Source organism: Clupea harengus, chromosome 4 (genome assembly GCF_900700415.2).
Source record: "Clupea harengus chromosome 4, Ch_v2.0.2, whole genome shotgun sequence".
NCBI classification, from domain to species: Eukaryota; Metazoa; Chordata; class Actinopteri; order Clupeiformes; family Clupeidae; genus Clupea; species Clupea harengus.
The window spans coordinates 29,917,537-29,935,585 of record NC_045155.1 but is presented as its reverse complement, the minus strand read 5'-3'; the positions used below and the strand labels follow the sequence as shown (position 1 = coordinate 29,935,585).

At 42.4% G+C, this 18,049-nt stretch overlaps 1 protein-coding gene across 2 annotated transcripts; it reads left to right on the top strand.

Moving 5' to 3' along the window:
- Positions 1-2,366: 2,366 nt before the first annotated feature.
- Positions 2,367-12,928, top strand: si:ch211-167b20.8 (flocculation protein FLO11). 2 transcript variants are annotated; one of them, XM_012820103.3, is made up of 4 exons: positions 2,367-3,505; positions 5,417-5,466; positions 6,370-6,446; positions 10,672-12,928. In XM_012820103.3, the coding sequence occupies exons 1-4, from the start codon at positions 2,694-2,696 to the stop codon at positions 12,523-12,525; spliced, it is 2,793 nt and encodes a 930-aa protein (XP_012675557.2). In that variant the 5' UTR covers positions 2,367-2,693; the 3' UTR covers positions 12,526-12,928. The 2 variants fall into 2 exon arrangements, with proteins under 2 accessions (XP_012675557.2, XP_012675558.2); XM_012820104.3 differs by having other exon boundaries at positions 2,368-3,505; positions 5,417-5,457.
- Positions 12,929-18,049: the final 5,121 nt, after the last annotated feature.

The window sequence follows — 18,049 nt, the reverse complement described above, 5'->3', positions numbered from 1 at the left end:
GCACTCCGAGGAGAGCGCCTCCCTTCGATAATCGACTACAGGCGCTGAATGGGGTGGTACATCAGCGACCGGAAGGAGAGAGAGGTAAGACACTGACTGTACAAACATTTTCTGATGTTTCTTTACAGCTATTAAGGTAAACAGGCGCAGGTGTGTCTCTGTATGGATCCCTTCCATGTTGTCAGATCCTTATAATAACATTTACAAGCCTGTCAGTGGCTAAAACTAGTGGTTAACTTTGACGTGCCTGCTCGCTCCAGAGGATCCCATTGTATAGCCATTTTGTGGTTGCTGGTTTTAGCATTTATGAATTAAAGCTGCATATTTAATAGAACATTTTGCAGAGCATTACCATAATACAAATAACAACAAAAACAACAGCAACAATCATAATACTGGTAATAATTACAACCGTAAACATTACAATAGCAATGATTGGGCCCGGAATCATGATTTATAGACAATATACAACCGTATGGATGTCCCCCTCTGCCCCTAAATCTCTGGAAAGAAATTCCAGAGAAAAAGCAAGAGATGCTCAGAGAAAAACCCTGTTACGTCTTTGGAAATTCCGCTGCGGGGGGTACGTGACGCGGGGCCCAAAGCTCACAGGAACACTGCGTCTTATAGCATCTCTGACACCTGGTACGTTTTTCATGATCTTACTCTCTACTTTTTACGCAGGAAAACAACTAAATCGTCAAAGGTCACTTCCTTTTTTGATTTTTTGGTACAAACTGTTTTCACAGTTCTTGTTTAAAACCATGAGAAAACAAAGTGTGCTCACCTTTGTTTCCTCTTTGAGCTTCACCTCAATAATAGTTTGTGGCTTTTGGCTTCCGTGACAAATAATACATGTTAAACGTGACCTGGTCTTAGTCTGGTTTTTAAAAAAAAACCTGTTTCTGTGCACGTTTCTGTGTTTGTATGCATGTGAGTGTTTTTGTGTGTGTGTGTGTGTGTGTGTGTGTGTGTGTGTAGAAGGTATGTTGGTGTGTGTGTGTGTAGAAGGTATGTTGGTGTGTGTGTGTGTGCATGTGTGAGCAGGTGTGTGTGTGGGAGTGCAGGTGTGTGCGTGCCTGAGTGTGTACATGTGTGGTTGTGTGTGTGTGTTAATATTTTGTGGGTTTTCAGATGATTATCAGTATCTCAGAAGATGAAATGTGCTGAAGCTGCCAATCTGCACACATCTGCTCCTGACCACAAATGCTTGAATATGTAAACAATCACATGAACTCCCCCCACCCCCTGCACCATGAGCCGAGGTTCTGCCCAAGGTTTACTCTGCCCAAGTTTGTCACCCTTGTGTTTACTCCCGGGGGTTCAGACTCTGGCTTGTGTAAAGCGCCTTGAGACAACTTTTTTGCTACGGCACTATATAAATAAAATGTAATTGAATTTATGGTGAGCTCAAGTGAGCATAAATAACAATATAATCTTATTCTGAAAAATATAGAATGCATTTAGAAGCTCACAATGTGCTCAAAGCTCTTTGTAATCTATTAAGAACCAAAGAAAAATGCTCTGATGGTAAATGCTTATGTTTTAGAACATCAAGCTTGTAGCTTTGTTTTACCTTTTGTGTTCCAACATAAAGCTTATAGAATGGCCTATGATAACGCTGGTGATGCACAGTGTGTGCTCATCAGCAGATCTATCTATTTCATTCATGAGCTCAACATTCAACGGCTGTAATTATTTACAAAATATTTCACTTAAATTGCTGAAGGGCTCGGTTTCCCCTTCTATTCTTCCATGGCATGCATATGGGTTTCTCTCTAGGATATCCCAGTAGTGTGGAAAGGACCACACAGCTCAGTAGATGACACTCGTAGGCTAAACACACGAGGCACACATCCCCTGCGTGTACAGGCTGGAAATGGTTGCTGACAGACACTGATCACACCTAGTGGTTTGAAGCAGCACTGAAAGTGGAACAGTCACCAAGACGACCGTAGCACGAATAACCTACTGCATGAAATATTTAGCACCATTTGATGATGACGATGGTTGACCTATAGGCACAGGGGTCAAGCTCTACTGCACTAGTGCGGATGTAATTTTGTGACGCAATAAGCGAAACATACGGAGTGCTCTACCGTCAATAAATTACAAACAAATAACAGTACATGTCTGTCAAGGTCAGGGCGAGCCTGAAATGTCTACGCACCGGCATATCACCCAAATCAGTGACAGGTAGGATAAAATCCTCCACTTGGCCTGCTATTACTGGGACCATGTCACTGTCTGTTTTGTCGGGGGGGAAGTATATGCGACCTGCACGTCTACATGGTTTTTAAAAGGGAGTGGGCGTGTACTACTGTTTGGAGCGACCGAAAATGAGAGGGGGGACTAACACCAACACACAACGATTCCTCTCTTTTTGACCGTGGTCAAACCATGGACACGCAATTTCTGTCTATAAATAGACACTTATTCTTGTCAGTCCAAGTCGAACATCCAAAGTGCAATGCGCGCAATGCCCAGTAAACTATCAGAACCAGTCTACAGGAGCAGAACTCGCCTGCAGTTCTCCATTGGCACCGTGCAAGAAGACACGTTCATAATCGGGTCTAACAATGGGCCGGAAAGGGTCGCTGGTGTAAATGAGCTTACATTAGGGTAAAGGGTTGCATTAAAGTGTTGCATCAGATGGTATGGTTTATGTCAGATGCTAGTCGAAACGTGACAAGATGTCACAAAACAATAATTTCTTAGCCATCCCGGATGAAAAAGATCTCTTCGTCCCGGTGAAGAATGAAAGCAATTCTCCCGTGGATGACGAAGACGAGGAAAATAAGGATGATAGTCGACTCATACCCAGATCCTCTCCCGTGCCCAGGAAGCGCGGCCCTTCGATTGCTGATGAGACGGCGGAGTATATGCGAATTCGAAATCATTTTAAACGCCGAGTGTCATTCGCTGATTCCACAGGTGGAGATCTGATAGATGTCAGAGAATTCAACGCGTTTGATGAAGATGAAGACACCGAAAGATGGGAGGCAGAGGAAGCTCGTTATCGCACCGCCATACGCGAACCAACCTACCGCCTGTCTCCAGAGTTTCAGGAGTTATCTGGCGATGAGTTGATGAGAGCTGTGCGCGCCGGTAAAGTCGAGGTGCAGCGCGTGTCTTTCGATGCAGACGAGCCATTGGAATTCTCCGGAACGATTCGTGTGCTCAATATTTCGTTCAGCAAGTCAGTGTACATCCGTTCTACCATGGACGGTTGGGGCACCTACTTTGATTATCCGGCAGATTATGTGGAAGATTCTAATGATGGAGAGTCCGACCAGTTCTCGTTTAAATTATCCTTTGCACCTCCTTTCCTTTTCGACGGCGCGCGAATTGATTTTGTGGTGCGCTATGAAACGTCAAATGGAGACTTCTGGGCTAACAACTCTGGCAAGAATTATTCGGTTACTCTTCATGTTACATATGAAGACCCTTTCGCTCAAGCCTCTGGGATTGATGTGCATAGCCTGAGGGGTATACTAAAGCCAGGGTAAGTATGTATTTTGAATAGCGAGCCCCAGGCAAAGTAGCATTATCATTTGGCATTTGACATTGGTATTACTCTCCTTCTAAAAGAGCACAAGTCTGTTAGGTGTTTTCAATTCAATTCAATTCAATTCAACACACAGCATCTTGCAAATAGTCAGAGATGACAACTACGCTTCACTTCAGTCAGTCATTCTATATGCAGAGCTTCCAGGGCCTGGCCTTTAGACCCCAGCGTACACACACCCCTCAGAATGGCAACCATCCAGGAGTGTGTGAGGAGCATGAAAATAGGACAAGGCAGGTGTCGCTTTCAGCCATGACTTACCCCTGACCTTTCTGCTCCGTGGTGGGAGAGAGAGGAGTGGGAAACAGACAGACCCAGCAACAGAGTCGGAGACTGGGGCTGAGGCTCAGTGACAATGATTTTCCGCCAGGGTACACCGCTAACACCCCCGACCCCCACTACCGCACTCCAGGGTGTGAGACGCTTGGAACAGTGTCACCTTTCAGGGCTTTTAATGTGAAAAGGGCAGTAAAGAGTGTTGGTACCCAAACCAAACCAGACATGACAAACCAGAAAGGTTAGCAGTTGTTTTACACTCCCTTTGAACACTCAAAGGTAGATTTCCATGTTATGGTTTCAAGAATGAAGGTGTACCACATCTGTTCATTTGAAGACGCATATCATGACATACAAGCAAAGTCTTTTTTAACACGTTTGAGGGAGCTAAGTGTTACATTACCAGATATACTTGGCAGCTAAAAATTGTATTTATTTTTTATCTTACTTATGCATGTGTAAGTATAAATGCCATGAGCAGATGCTGTGAAAACACCAACATTTCCCTTCGAGTGATAACAAACGAGAAAGGGTTGAGATGCTCTGTGCTGTGTCTACAGATTTACAGGCGGCTAACACGCTAGCACCTCACAAACCAACAAGGCGAGAAGACCAAGCCAAGTATCCGAGCGAAGTGCATATAATTAGGGTAGGTTCTAGGGGGGAGTGTAGGTTAAGGTAGATCCACGTGATCCACCATCCTACTTACATCAGGTCACGCGTAATGGCAAAAGGGTGAAGGTCTTGCAAAAGGGAGCGCAGCTGGGCGGATGGGGTGCGGTGGGGTAAGGGGAGAGGTGGGATGGGGTAAAGGGAGGGGGATGGTTGGCTTCTGGAGGGCTGGATGGAAGGGAGGGGTGTACAGGAGGAGCCCCCAGGGCCTAAGATCTCTGAGGTCCTACGCTGGTGTAGCTGAGATGGTGTCACCTGAGGCAAATGCCACCAGGGTCACCGTGACTTTCCACTCGCTGTTGGGCTGTGAAGGAGCGGCTACAGGCATGTCTCTCATAGGTTATGGCCTTCTAAGGAGCGAGTGCACGTACACTGTAAATGAGCACAGCCTTATAGTGAGTTGGATTGTAAGAGGCCTGTTTCATCCTTGTGCCCATTATTCAGAAAGTGCTTGTGGGTAAAAAAAAAACAATTCTGTGCCAATGTTTCAGTTATCAGGATAACTTCATGAGTGCCTTTTCCCCAACTTATTTCAAGCACTGGCCACAGTTATTACACAGTAGTGAACACGGTACTAAGTATTTTTAGGTTTCAGTGTGTAGAGTTGCTCTTTCTAGCAGCCAATGTCCAGAAGCATGTGTCTGAGCTTCATAACACACAAATCTCGCAATCTTTCACTGAAGAAATTTCACATGAGCACATCCCACATGAACTCACAAATGACCCTGCCATCAGTGACTACAAGTGCCTGCTGTTGACCAAATTAGGCCTGCACATTCTGATGTTCCATTCCGATGTTCCATTCTGATATAATTGACCACTCCATTCATCCAATTGTTTGAATCATCTGTCTTGCATGGCATTTTGATGTTCTAAAATGAATCTCTCTTCCTCTTCTAGAAAGGAGTATGAGTATGACTCTGAAGATGACGATGATGAAGGTACACTTGGTAATGCTGCAAAATGATTCAGGGCATTTAGGCACTGTGCTTGAAGCTGCTATAAGCAACACAGTGGACTTCTTAAAGATAGAGTCTGCACTTCTGGGGAAATGTTGTTGATAATTGAGCTCAGCCCATATGGAAAAGGTCTGAAAAAAAAACATAAAGGAATCACACTTGTCAGGTAGATTTCTTGCATGATTAATCTACAGTAAAGAGCTTGTACATACATTTCATACTAAAATGGGATATTGCGCTTTAACATGCAAGGTAGGTTATATATAAACAGTGGCGTAGGAAGGTGTTCACCTTTAAGGAGGACTGCACCATTAAGACAAATTGGATGTAACTGAACAGCTGTTGTTACAATACATGCTGTAAGGGGGAAAACACTGTCTGGGACTCTTGGTAATCAACACATAAATTATCAGTTTTTCCCGCTGTATTAACCAATCAAGAGAAGTCCACACAAACGGGCGTCCCAGCCTGCCAATGACATGCATGGGGCACAGCATATCAGCAGGAGGGGGTGGGCTCATGTGTTTAGATGTTTACAGCAACTTTAATGTGAAACTAGTATTTTATCAAGCAAAAGCGAATGGTCTTAAACACTAGTCACTGCAAGTGTTCATCTTAATGCAGTATGCAGCCTCATATCTGAAGCTGCAGATAGTTCATCTTATGAGCACCTTGAAATTTTCAGACGCTGTTTATGGAAATCCTTGCGCTTTGCTTTGTTTTAGTTCATCTAAAAATGTGATTGTAGCACATTGATAGAGGTACTGAGTACATGCATGATTCGTTTCTTAGTGGAGGGATTTTAAAATGGGCACTTTTTTTAATTGTGGCATCATTACAGTTGATTTCCCCCTTGAGTCATACGGTGGTTTCCTGCTCCCTGTTTTGATCTAGGGCCTAGGAGACTAGAGCCTGAGGAGCGGCCACGGCCCGTGCAGCCTGTGATCGTTCATCCGGAGATGGACATCGATGTGAGTAGGCCGGTCACAGTAGCAGTCAATCTCATTCCATGAAGAGAGTATGGATCTAGAATGCATTCTAGAATATGATCCTATTTATTACCTGAAAATAGATTCTAATAAATACTCTGGAAGATCAGAATAAAGTCAATATTCTAGAATGCTATTAGCATACAGGATAACATAGATGTAGGTAGGCCTAAACAGTAGGCTACCACTAAACCATTCATTATTTATATATTACAAATGTGTAATATTCATATTTTATAATATTCTAATTGACAGGCATTACTGAATTTACACTCATCTTTTTAACTTAAACTTCCTAAATACAGACAATGTGAATGTTCATGGCTAGTTTCTAATTTAGAACAATATCTTGTTCTAATAATATCTTGTTTCTCTTATGTGAAATATGTTTTATATAAAGTGGTCTGATTTTCTCATAGACATTATGGCACGCAGACTGTTTCTACAGTTCGCTGTACCTGCATACATTTTATTTCACCAAATTATGCTCTGTGATGCAACAAAGGATGTTTTGTAAGCAGTGTTGTATGTCCAAAGGGCTGACAAATTCTGCAATATTGGATGGTGTTTAAACAATGTGGATGTCATAAGACTTACAACAGAAACGCACAACATAACATTACTGTGATACACTGTAAAATAGAAAACTTAAAATACATTTAAAAAAGATACATAAATACATTGGTACATGCATGGAGACAAATGCAAGTATATGTACAGGAACAAAATATAATTCATTCATTCTAATTCAGGAACATCATTTTATTTGATGTAAAATATCACTTGCTTATTACTGGCAGAATTAACCCTATTATGTGTATGTATGTATGTATGTATGTATGTATACATGTTTGTGTGTGTTCATCTATTAGTTTATGTATATGTGACTTCATGTGTGTATCTCTTTTTATTATGTTTGAGGTCATCATGTTAACTTCATTTTCAATGAAAATAATCAATACATCATTCAAAATCTGTTAAAGGCCATTCAGTTTCTATATAATACAATGTTAAGATCATATGATGCAATGTTAAGATGAAATGTATTAGTCCACAAACTGACAACTCAAATGTCAGTTTCAGATATACTGAATACATATTTTCAAGTTGTTATATTTCATATTCAGTACTGAATATGTTATATTGAGCCTTAGTTTGAGAGCGAAAACGAATGGCGGAAACGGCCGTGCACGCGCACCTGTGCACACAAAATAGATGCTTCAGAGAGAGAGGTACAGGTGTGGTCAAGGGCACTTAGTGGGTAGAGCCCGGCCGAAAGGTAATTAGGGAAAGTTTTGGTTAAAGTTGACCAATAGCATTGTAGAACAATCCCTTTAAACTGAAAGTGTCAGACGAGATTGCGATGTAAGAGGATGGCAATATTGCCACAGGTTCTGGACAGTGTTTGCCAAGAGCGCTTTTACAAGGAATAAACCGTAGTGCTTCTCCTTCAAAACGGTTACATTCGTTGACACATAATTGTAGCTTGTCAGCATGTTTTAAATTGCCCAAACCACATCCCTTCCAAGACACTAACATGTGATACACATTTCATTTAATCATCTAAATTCATATAATAGAACACATCTACAACTTTGGAGCTGGGTACTACAAATGAAAGATGTATAGCTTACATCTTTGTTTAAATGTTAAATATTTTCAGCAGCCTTTCTGGCACTCCCTGCAGTGCGGCTAGTGGGAGTAGGAGAGGTCAGCTCTGTTGTCTATGAAAGTGAAAGTTTGGAGATGGAAACCCGGGTCCCCAATAGGAGGTGTACAGTGTGGTAATGCGAAAGAATCGTCTTAAGCATTTACTGCAACAGCATATTATGTTCTGATTATGCACACATGGATTGTGTCACTGTTACAGAACTCTGCACACACATTTTCAAAAAGGTCTGCTACAACAGTACCAACATAGAAATGTGTAAACTTCAAGGATATCCAATCCATTTGTCGCTGGAGTTTAACACAACTTGCCCGGGCCATTTTCGCCAAGTTTCTGCTATCAAACTAGGGCCCTATATTAAGTCATTAAACAGTTCTAATGAAATGCTTTTTTTTCATTGCTAATAATTTTCCTCCTGTTGTTTGTGAAGTAATAGTTGTTTATATCACGTTTGACCTCAATGACTGTTTTTCTGTTGAACACAGCTTATTGAAGCTTCTGCCAGACATTAGGTAATGTGCACAAAGCTCGTTAACTGTCTACCACCTGCATGTGCTGCATACGCCATCCTCCCGTTGTACATTTCCCTGTTCACCTCATGCATCTCATAGATATATTGACATGATATAACCATTAACAGAGAATAACGTTTTTTACGGTCTGGTTTGTCTAAATCGGTCCTTCTTAATCCAGCCCATTACTTCATGATTTGGTCTTCCTGTTTGAACACACTGAATTTAATTGAGCTGATGATATTTGATTAGCTAAGTGGGTTGTGTTCAGATTCCTCTGGTCATATTGACCTGAAAAAAACAGACCAAGTGCCATTGGTCCTCCAGGAACAGGATTGAAGAATGCTGATCTAGATGGATATAAATAATCTGAACTAATACAGATTACACAGTTACAGATTGCTGTTAGCATTCAGATTGCTGTTAGCATTCAGATTGCTGTTAGCCTTCAGTGGTCTTCACTTCACTTCACTGGAACTAAGGCCATTGGACTACCGTGTTCCCGAACTCATGGAAATCACATCTGTTCTTAAAACACGCTACAATCATATTATAATATTGTAGCTTTGTCCTATTAATAATCAAATATAACATCAAGTATGATGCATAGATCTCTGCCTGTGTAAGGATACAGGTACAATTATTTGGAATTTTGGCGATGTGAGAATTTAATTAAAACCCATTTAATACACTTTTAAATATGCCCTCTGAGAGCCCAAGAGAGAAACGTTTGTTCGTGATATGAAAAAAAAGAGAATAGAATTATATCATTTGATTTCCACATAGCCATAACAGAGTTGTTCTAATGTGATGTGTTCCTGTTAGAGAAACAAGTTTAATGTACATACTGTAACTGTAGTATGACAACATACACAATCACTTCCCTTTGTGCTCTTTGAGTTTGAAGGTTTGATTTTGTTTCATTGTGCTTGAGGAGAACACTACCCAGTGTACCAACAGGAAACATTGCTTCCGCAGACTCTGTATCAATTTCACGACCATTATGGTGTGTCATAAATGTGTGTGTATTGTGGTTTAATTTTATTTTGATGAATGTACATCGGGATGTCAAAATGTTGACATCTAGGTTGTTTCATGTATGTCTGAAAGAGCTTCCTTGCCTCACTAAGTTACGCATGGTTGTTGCCGTTTCAGTCCTGTCATGCATTGTGTTCATCAACAGACCTGCACACTGAATACTGAACACATGCTTCTGTCTGATTATTTGAATGTAAATAACGCTGAGAAATCCAGTGTGTCAAGAATGAGATCGGACAGAGCGAGCCGCATTTATTTGGCCTTCTTGGGAGGAAAAAAACACCTCCAGACGAATTGTTTTAACCACAGAAGCTGCAGATGTTCTTGTACTTTGAGATGAAGTCAATTAAGAGGGCGAATCACCAAGAAATTATTTTCAATTTGGTCTTTTTGACAATTAAAAACAACAACCCTTTAGAATTTAAACTAGGGTATACTTATGTCACATCTATATATCCTCAAAAATTATGCAATCTACCGTCTAGATTTCACCCGCCTTTGGTTTGAAAAATGGTTCACTGGGCACACCCCTGATGCGCCAGTTGTACTGCCTCAGCATTGTCTCTGAAGGCTCAGTACTAATTATTTGGTTCTTGGTAGTCAGGGTTCCCATAGTCATGGAAAACCATGGAACCATTTTTGATTATAGTGCATTTATATGGTGAATGAGTTATTTTGTTATTATTATTATTATTATTTCATATTAAAAACGTTTTAATAATAGGAAATATAAAGTATGGTGTTTGTATATTTGGAAAATTGTTCTTGACTCCTAAACCTACCGGGTTTCAAACTGGTCAGTTTTTTTAGTTGTGCTATGAATGATTACATTTGTGACTGAATGGTCATGAATATTTCCAAAGTCATGAAACCCTTTTGAAACTGTACCTTTGACATGGTATAGGAGACCTGATTACTGTCCTTAGCTGAGATTACTGTCCTTAGCTTAAGTTTGTATTTGCTGTCACTATTTGCCTCTATATTACAGGTGGGAGTTCAGGAGCAGGGATCTCTCTCGTCCACGTCCACGTCCACGTCCACATCAGACCATGTGCAAATAACAGTACAAACAACAACAACAACAAAAACAACAACAATAACAACAAAAGAAGGCTCAGCCTGTTCTAGCATTGCCACAGAGTTCACACCGACTGCCCCAGCCACAGAGATGAGCCCAGCTGATCAGCAGGACACCACAACCCAAGCCAACGCATCACTGCCACTGTCAGAACCAGAACAAGAATTTGGATCAGAAATTAACCACCCACTGCAGACACAGCAAGAGACCGAACCAGCGGTCCAGGAAGAGGTGGAAGATGGGGATGTAACTGCAATCCCAGCATGCCATGGTGTGATACCAGCACTGACACCAGCCATGCCACCTTCTGAGACTAGTGACGTACCAGCCATGCCACCTTCTGAGACTAGTGACGTACCAGCCATGCCACCTTCTGAGACTAGTGACGTACCAGCCATGCCACCTTCTGAGACTAGTGACGTACCAGCCATGCCACCTTCTGAGACTAGTAACGTACCAGCCATGCCACCTTCTGAGACTAGTGACGTACCAGCCATGCCACCTTCTGAGACTAGTGACGTACCAGCCATGCCACCTTCTGAGACTAGTGACGTAGACCCAATACTGGTAGTAGCAACAGATATACCTCACCAGTTAGAACTCCCTGAGCTAGCTGCCCCACCTCTGCCTTTAGATCAGGAAATAGATGTGAACAGGGAGGAAGATGCAGGGGTTACATTTGCTGAAAAGATGGAGGAGTTTGAGGGTATGGAAGAGGAGTTTGAGATGGAGGTAGAGGTGGTTGGAGGGGTAGACGAGGAGCTTCGAGAGATTGAAGAGGAGACTGACACCAGTGAGAGGCTGGAGGGGTCAGAGAGAAGCGCCATCACAGAGCAGAAGTCACCAGCCAGCTCGCATAGCCTTGAGGAACGTGTATCGAATGAGAGCGCAGAAGACATCGGAGAAGAAATCGCTCCGTTGAGAGAACACGCCGACCTCAAGGAAGTCCCTCAGGTGAGGCCACGGCCGCTGACGTCAACGGATGACTCCTCCAGCAGAGTGGAGATCTCCGGGGGGCCAGAGCTTAGACTGAGGGAAGAATCTGCTCAAGCTGCAGGAGAGGACGTGTCTTCCTCAGTGATGTCCCATTCGTTCCCCACCTACCGAAGCCCCATCCACCCAGGGCCAACAGGCGAAGACTGTAAGACCCAGAGCCGGCTCTCTCTCTCTGATACGATCTCTGATGCTGCCAAGTCACTCACATCACTGCAGCACCCCAAACCATGCAAAGCTGATGCATTAGAGGAATCGTCTGCCACCTTGGATTCAGAATATACCAATCATGAAGTTTTGACAGTTACATCTGTCAGCAGACCTGTTGAACTGGAAAGTGAAAAAATAGCCTCACCGCAGTATTTCAGCATTACTGCCCAAGCGACTACACCATCAGCCAGAAATGCAGCTCACGGCTCAGGGGAGGGCAGGCTCAATGTTTCTGATGGTACTGAAGAACTGGGGTCCCTCGCGGATGTTTCTGATGGTACTGAAGAACTGGGGTCCCTCGCTGATGTTTCCTATCCACCCTGCATGTCCATCCTTAGCTCAGAAGTGTCTGAAGATGCACTGGATCAGCCTGTGATCTCAGCCCTAGCTCCAGACAGTTCTGGGATCTCAGCCTTAGCTCCAGACAGTTCCATCAGCATTGGGAGGACTCTGAGGCCAGCGGCGGTTGGCTTGAGCGTGGTGGTTTGTCTCATCGCAGCCCTGCAAGAACCCAGTCTCTTCTTTGTGTTGGGACTCTCCTTAGTAGTACATTGTTTCTGAGCCATCTTCCTTTCTTCCTTTACTTTTATCTCCGAAAGTGCCTTATTGATAATTCCAAATCAATCGCCAACATGCATTGCAAAGCTTAAATTGTGTTTTTTGTTTCTTTCATTAATGTTTATAAGCTCATAAGCATAATTAAGGAACGCAAACCTTATCTTTTCTTTAGTGATAGTTCAATACATCCTCATCTCTCCTAACTCTGATTCCTAACCTAGGCAGAGGTTCAGTCACATTTCTATATCAGTCAAGGTTTTTTTTTGCATACATAAGTAGTTTAGTTCCACATGTCTAACAACAAACAACACAACAACAAAATATGCATTACTGTACAGTGTACACAATTCAGTACTCATACAGTGGGGAAAATAAGTATTTGAACCCCTGCCGATTTCGCAAGTTTGGCCACTTGCAAAGAAATGTGTGATCTATAAATGTAATAGTAGGTGTATTTTAACAGTGAGAAACAGAATATCAACAAAAAAATCCAGAAAACTGCATTTTATAACATTTATGACTTTATTTGTATTTGATGCAGAAAATAAGTATTTGAACCCCTAGCAAAACATGACTTAGTACTTGGTGGAATAACCCTTGTTGGCAAGCACAGACGTCAGACTTTTCTTGTAGTTGGTCATCAGGTTTACACACATCTCAGGAGGGATTTTGGTCCACTCCTCTTTGCAGATCCTCTCCAAATCCTTAAGGTTGCGTTTTCAATGGGAGGGATTGAGGGAATGAGGTTCAAGCCCAATATTCCACGTTACATGGCCCCATCCATAGTCCCCTCGATGCAGTGGAGTCGTCCTGTACCCTTGGCAGAGAAACAGCCCCAAAGCATAATGTTTCCACCTCCATGCTTGACGGTGGGGATGGTGTTCTTGGGGTCATATTCAGCATTCTTCACCCTCCAAACGCGGCAAGTCGAGTTGATGCCAAAGAGCTTGATTTTGGTCTCATCTGACCACATCCTGTCTCCCAATCCTCCTTAGAATCATTCAAGTGTTCATTGGCAAACTTCAGACGGCCCTGTACATGTGCTTCCTTGAGCAGGGGGACCTTGCGAGTGCTGCAGTACTTCTGACCATTACGGCGTAGTGTGTTGCCAATGGTTTTCTTGGTGACTGTGGTCCCAGCTGCCTTGAGATCATTCACAAGCTCCCCCTGTATAGTTCTGGGGTTATTCTGCACCTTTCGGATGATCACAGATACCGCACGAGGGGATATCTTGCATGGGGCCCCAGACCTAGAACGATTGACAGTTTTTTGGTGTTGCTTCCATTTACAAATAATCGCACCAATAGTTGTCTGCTTCTCACCAAGCTGCTTGCCGATGGTTTTGTAACCCATTCCAGCCTTGTGCAGGTCTACAATCTTATCTCTGACGTCCTTGGTCAACTCTTTGGTCTTGCCCATGGTGGTGAGGTTGAAAGTGTGAAGTATGATTCTTTGGACAGGTTTCTTTTATACACGTCACCAGTTGAGATCAGGTGTACCTTGTTAGGCCTAATGAGGACTAATCTGTGTGCTTCTTGGGCACATAACTGGTCATTGGGAGCCAGAATTCTTGCTGTTTGCTTGGGGGTTCAAATACTTATTTTCTGCGTCAAATACAAATAAAATCATAAATGTTATAAAATGCAGTTTTCTGGATTTGTTTGTTGATATTCTATTTCTCACTGTTAAAATACACCTACCATTGCAATTATAGATCACACATTTCTTTGCAAGTGGCCAAACTTGCGAAATCGGCAGGGGTTCAAATACTTATTTTCCCCACTGTATCTTAGCCCACATCCTCAAATCTTATGTGGTGTGCTCATTACTGTAACAACATATGTACCGTTGGAAATCTAGTCTACTTGTGGTGTGGTAAACTATATTTACACTTTAACACTGACTGTGTAGTGAAAGGGTATGGCTGTGTGTTTTCTGAAGGATTTAAGCATGGGATGTGATGTGTAGTGGGTGCCATATTAAATGAATTATGATCCTCATATTCCCCTCCAACTTTTGAATAAGGAATGTGGCTAACCAACACCCCCCCACCCCCCTTTCTTAAGACACTTTAAGAAAGAACGTCAAATGTGTAGTTGTACAGAACTACAAATATGGCCCCACTTGCAAGTCGGGCGTCTTGTAGAGGGTTAAATGCGTCGGAAGTGAATGGTCTGTGACTGGTGCTGGACACGTTGAAGTGGATGAGACAATAGAGATGGAAATTTGGAAGTGATCTCATGGATAAAACGAGAGTTATTTTTCCTCATACGTTTATTTTTTGGTACATAGTATATTTTTGTGCGTAGGGTAATGACAAATGTTCAAAACAAAGATGTACCAAAGGCCAGCAACAGATGTTTTAAGTCCTTTATGCAGATAATTATAAGACAAATTGTGGCATAAGCATGCCGTGATATTTGATGGAGGGTTTGAGAAGGTTCATAGATTTCCGTGTGTGTGTGTGTGTGTGTGTGCTGTGTGGATTGTGTGACAAGCATTTCTTGTAGTGTGTGTGTGTGTATATGTTGTTTTTGACATTGACAAATGTGTCTCTGTATGAAATACTCTACAGATATTATGTATTCCATTAAGGTATCACAGCATGGATAACATGTTTCTCGTCTCACTAGATGTGTTTCATATACGCAAAATATGTGATATTCAGCCGTTAACCATCAGATAAATATAGTTTTAACCATGTTTGAAAATGAAAATGTGTCATTTGTCATTTTCTCTGAGTGGCTCTTTGAGTGTGGAGTGGGAGTATATGTGCAACAAACCTAACTTGTGTTATAGGACTGCAGATTCACACGATCAAATATGTCCAACAGCACCAACGTGTGAATGTGCATGCAATAGATGAGTCCATAGCTGTAGGAGGACTGATCACATGTTTACATTTTCCACAGACGTGCAGGCTCAGATAAAGTTTCTACATGTGTGTGTGGGTGAGAAACAGACAGTGAGTGTGTGTTTGTGTGTGTGTGTGTGTGTGTCTGCTCAGGGGAGACAGTTCTTGTACGGGGTGGGTTTATACACACAAACTCGATGGGAGTATCCTTTAAACGACCTATGGCACTGATATTGCTGGAAAGGTCACACATTGCATAGAAGTCAAGGCTTCATGTTACAGGGCAGGCAAGCCGCCATTTAAAACTGAGACCAGTGTTATAGGGTGACAATCCCCTGAGCATAGACCGCCTGCTCTAGACCTCGTTTGTAAATAATCCCTCAGTCAACTGTCACACCAGTTTACCTCTCAACATGGAAACTTTTTATACTGTTCTGGAAACAGATTATATAAAATCTTCAATAAAAGTACTATTACTATTATAATTATTGTATTATTACTAATATTATATTATCATTATAGTGTTCTCTAGGGAAAATGTTACATGTGGTCCATGTGTGCCATAGCCCAGATGAAGCTGCCTCTCTGTCTAGTTGTTTGGACAGCTGTTAGTCCTAATGATGGATTAGGAAACTGTAGGATGTCTGAGCACACTTTTGAATACACATTTGGGACTCCAAAGAGAGATGTAAGCTATTGGTCCCTTGTGCACATGTACAGTTATACAAATTAATGGAGGAACATAGTTATTGGAAACCAGGCTTTCTACATATTTATTGTTTCAGATACCACAGCAATATCATTTTGTATTGCTCTTAGCTTGACTGTTCTCTCCCTTGTACGTCACTTTGGACAAAAGCGTCTGCTAAATGTAAAATGTAAATGTAAAAAAGCACTGACATATAAACAATAAGAGACCAATCTGATGGGCATAGGGAATAGTAAACTCTAGATTAGGGAAGTTCAAATGGTATCTCGAATGGTGAGGAATTCTCAGTTCAGCTCTCGATTCTCGGTTCACCACAACGGTGACCACGGCTTATCCACAGGTGATTCTCCGTACCGACTGTCCACAGGTGATTCTCCGTACCAACTGCCCAATGTGATTTTGGTAGGAACTGATCATGAAAGCTCCCCTGTTCATTCCACCCCAATTTATGTTGCCCCAGAACATGTATAAATGAGCCTCTTCCCAATTGTCAAAACAGTTTGGTTTCCACCCAAAAGAATTACACACCATAGAGATTATACAGAATCACATAACATTCGTTCTCACAATGTGGGGCTACAGAGAGCTTCTCTCTTTGAAAAGGTCTATAGTTGCTGTCTCTCTGGGAGTCTGCCTAACGGGAGGGCCCAACGAAGTGAGCTATTCTCAGCAGAGATTGCTCTCTTTCGGGCCTTTTGGCTACTCTGTTGTTCCCTAAATAAACTGTTGCATGCCCCTCCACACAAAGGCCTCGTTCTGGACCTCAGCGAACACAGATGCTATTCATCTGAACTTACTCGTCTTTCTCCTCTCAGTGAGTGTGATCTTTGAGTAAGAGTCCAATTTTACAGGAAGAATGAGGAAATAAGTAAGAATTGCTTAAAGAGAGAAGAAAAAAAGTATTATCCTAATATGGATTTGCACAGAAAACTCCCATACTGCCATAGAAAATGAAAACCCTGGCATGGAAAAGGCAGAACATTCATGGCACTGTTACAGCCGTGCCCTGTCACACAATACCTGCATCAGCTGCCACACAACCAGGTGTGTAGCTCCCGATATAAAACATGGTGATGGATATGAATAGCAACTTGAGCACGTAGCCGACTATGTTTGTTTTGTTTTAGCCACACAAAGGGAAATGTTTATGCAAATGATTACAAAGGAAAAGTGTATGTGCAGTACACTGGGTCGTATCAAACGTCAGAGACGCTGCAGATTAACCTCAAGTAAAGGAACAGTGAATGTGCAGTACACTGGGTCGAATCAAGCCTCAGAAACGCTGCAAATTAACCTCAGAAAAAGCCAAACAAGGCAAACTCTCTCACGGCTGTTGTTTAGCTCAGCCACTCCGATGACCAAATGAAGCGCTCAACTACCCTCAGAAGAGATGACTCTCTTTCAGGCCCTTCTGTTTACTCAATCCCTCTCTGAATAAACTGAACTGTGACCTCTCTGAACCGAAGCTCACTCCAGTATCTGAGAAGCACTGGGGCATGTTGGCTTCTCGTGCGGCCTGCTCTGTGCGGGCACGTTTGAGTGTGGATGAGATCGCCCTGACGAAACAGCCATGTGAGGAAGTCTGAAGACTGATTTGGGTTGAAACACTAACACGTCCAGACTTCCACGCAAAGTGTTTCTTTTCGGCAAGCAATGTCACTGGCCCCAAGACGTTTGCACACGGCACAAGGCAATGTGAGAAATCTCACATTTTAGTCCTGCAGAGGAAGAGCAAGAGGAAGACACTGCTTTCAACCACAACTTGTCAACTCCGTATTGTTTTAATATAACACAGTAAAGAATATCTTTTTTTCTATATATTGTTTTCTATACTCAGCACCCACTCTTTCCAGCTAACCTACTTTCAGAAGTCACTTTAAGGGCTGTGGGAGCCGACTGTGACAGGGGCTTTCGGGCTACTTTTTTTTTCCAGTATAGAAATGTTCTCATGTAGTACTGTGTGA

Bases quoted from the DNA above. Each gene is read 5' to 3' on its own strand.
- si:ch211-167b20.8 (XM_012820103.3), top strand. From the start codon at position 2,694: ATGTCACAAAACAATAATTTCTTAGCCATCCCGGATGAAAAAGATCTC. The intron at 3,506-5,416 runs GTAAGTATGTAT...TTCCTCTTCTAG, and splicing joins AGGGGTATACTAAAGCCAGG to AAAGGAGTATGAGTATGACT. The intron at 5,467-6,369 runs GTAATGCTGCAA...GTTTTGATCTAG, and splicing joins CGATGATGAAGGTACACTTG to GGCCTAGGAGACTAGAGCCT.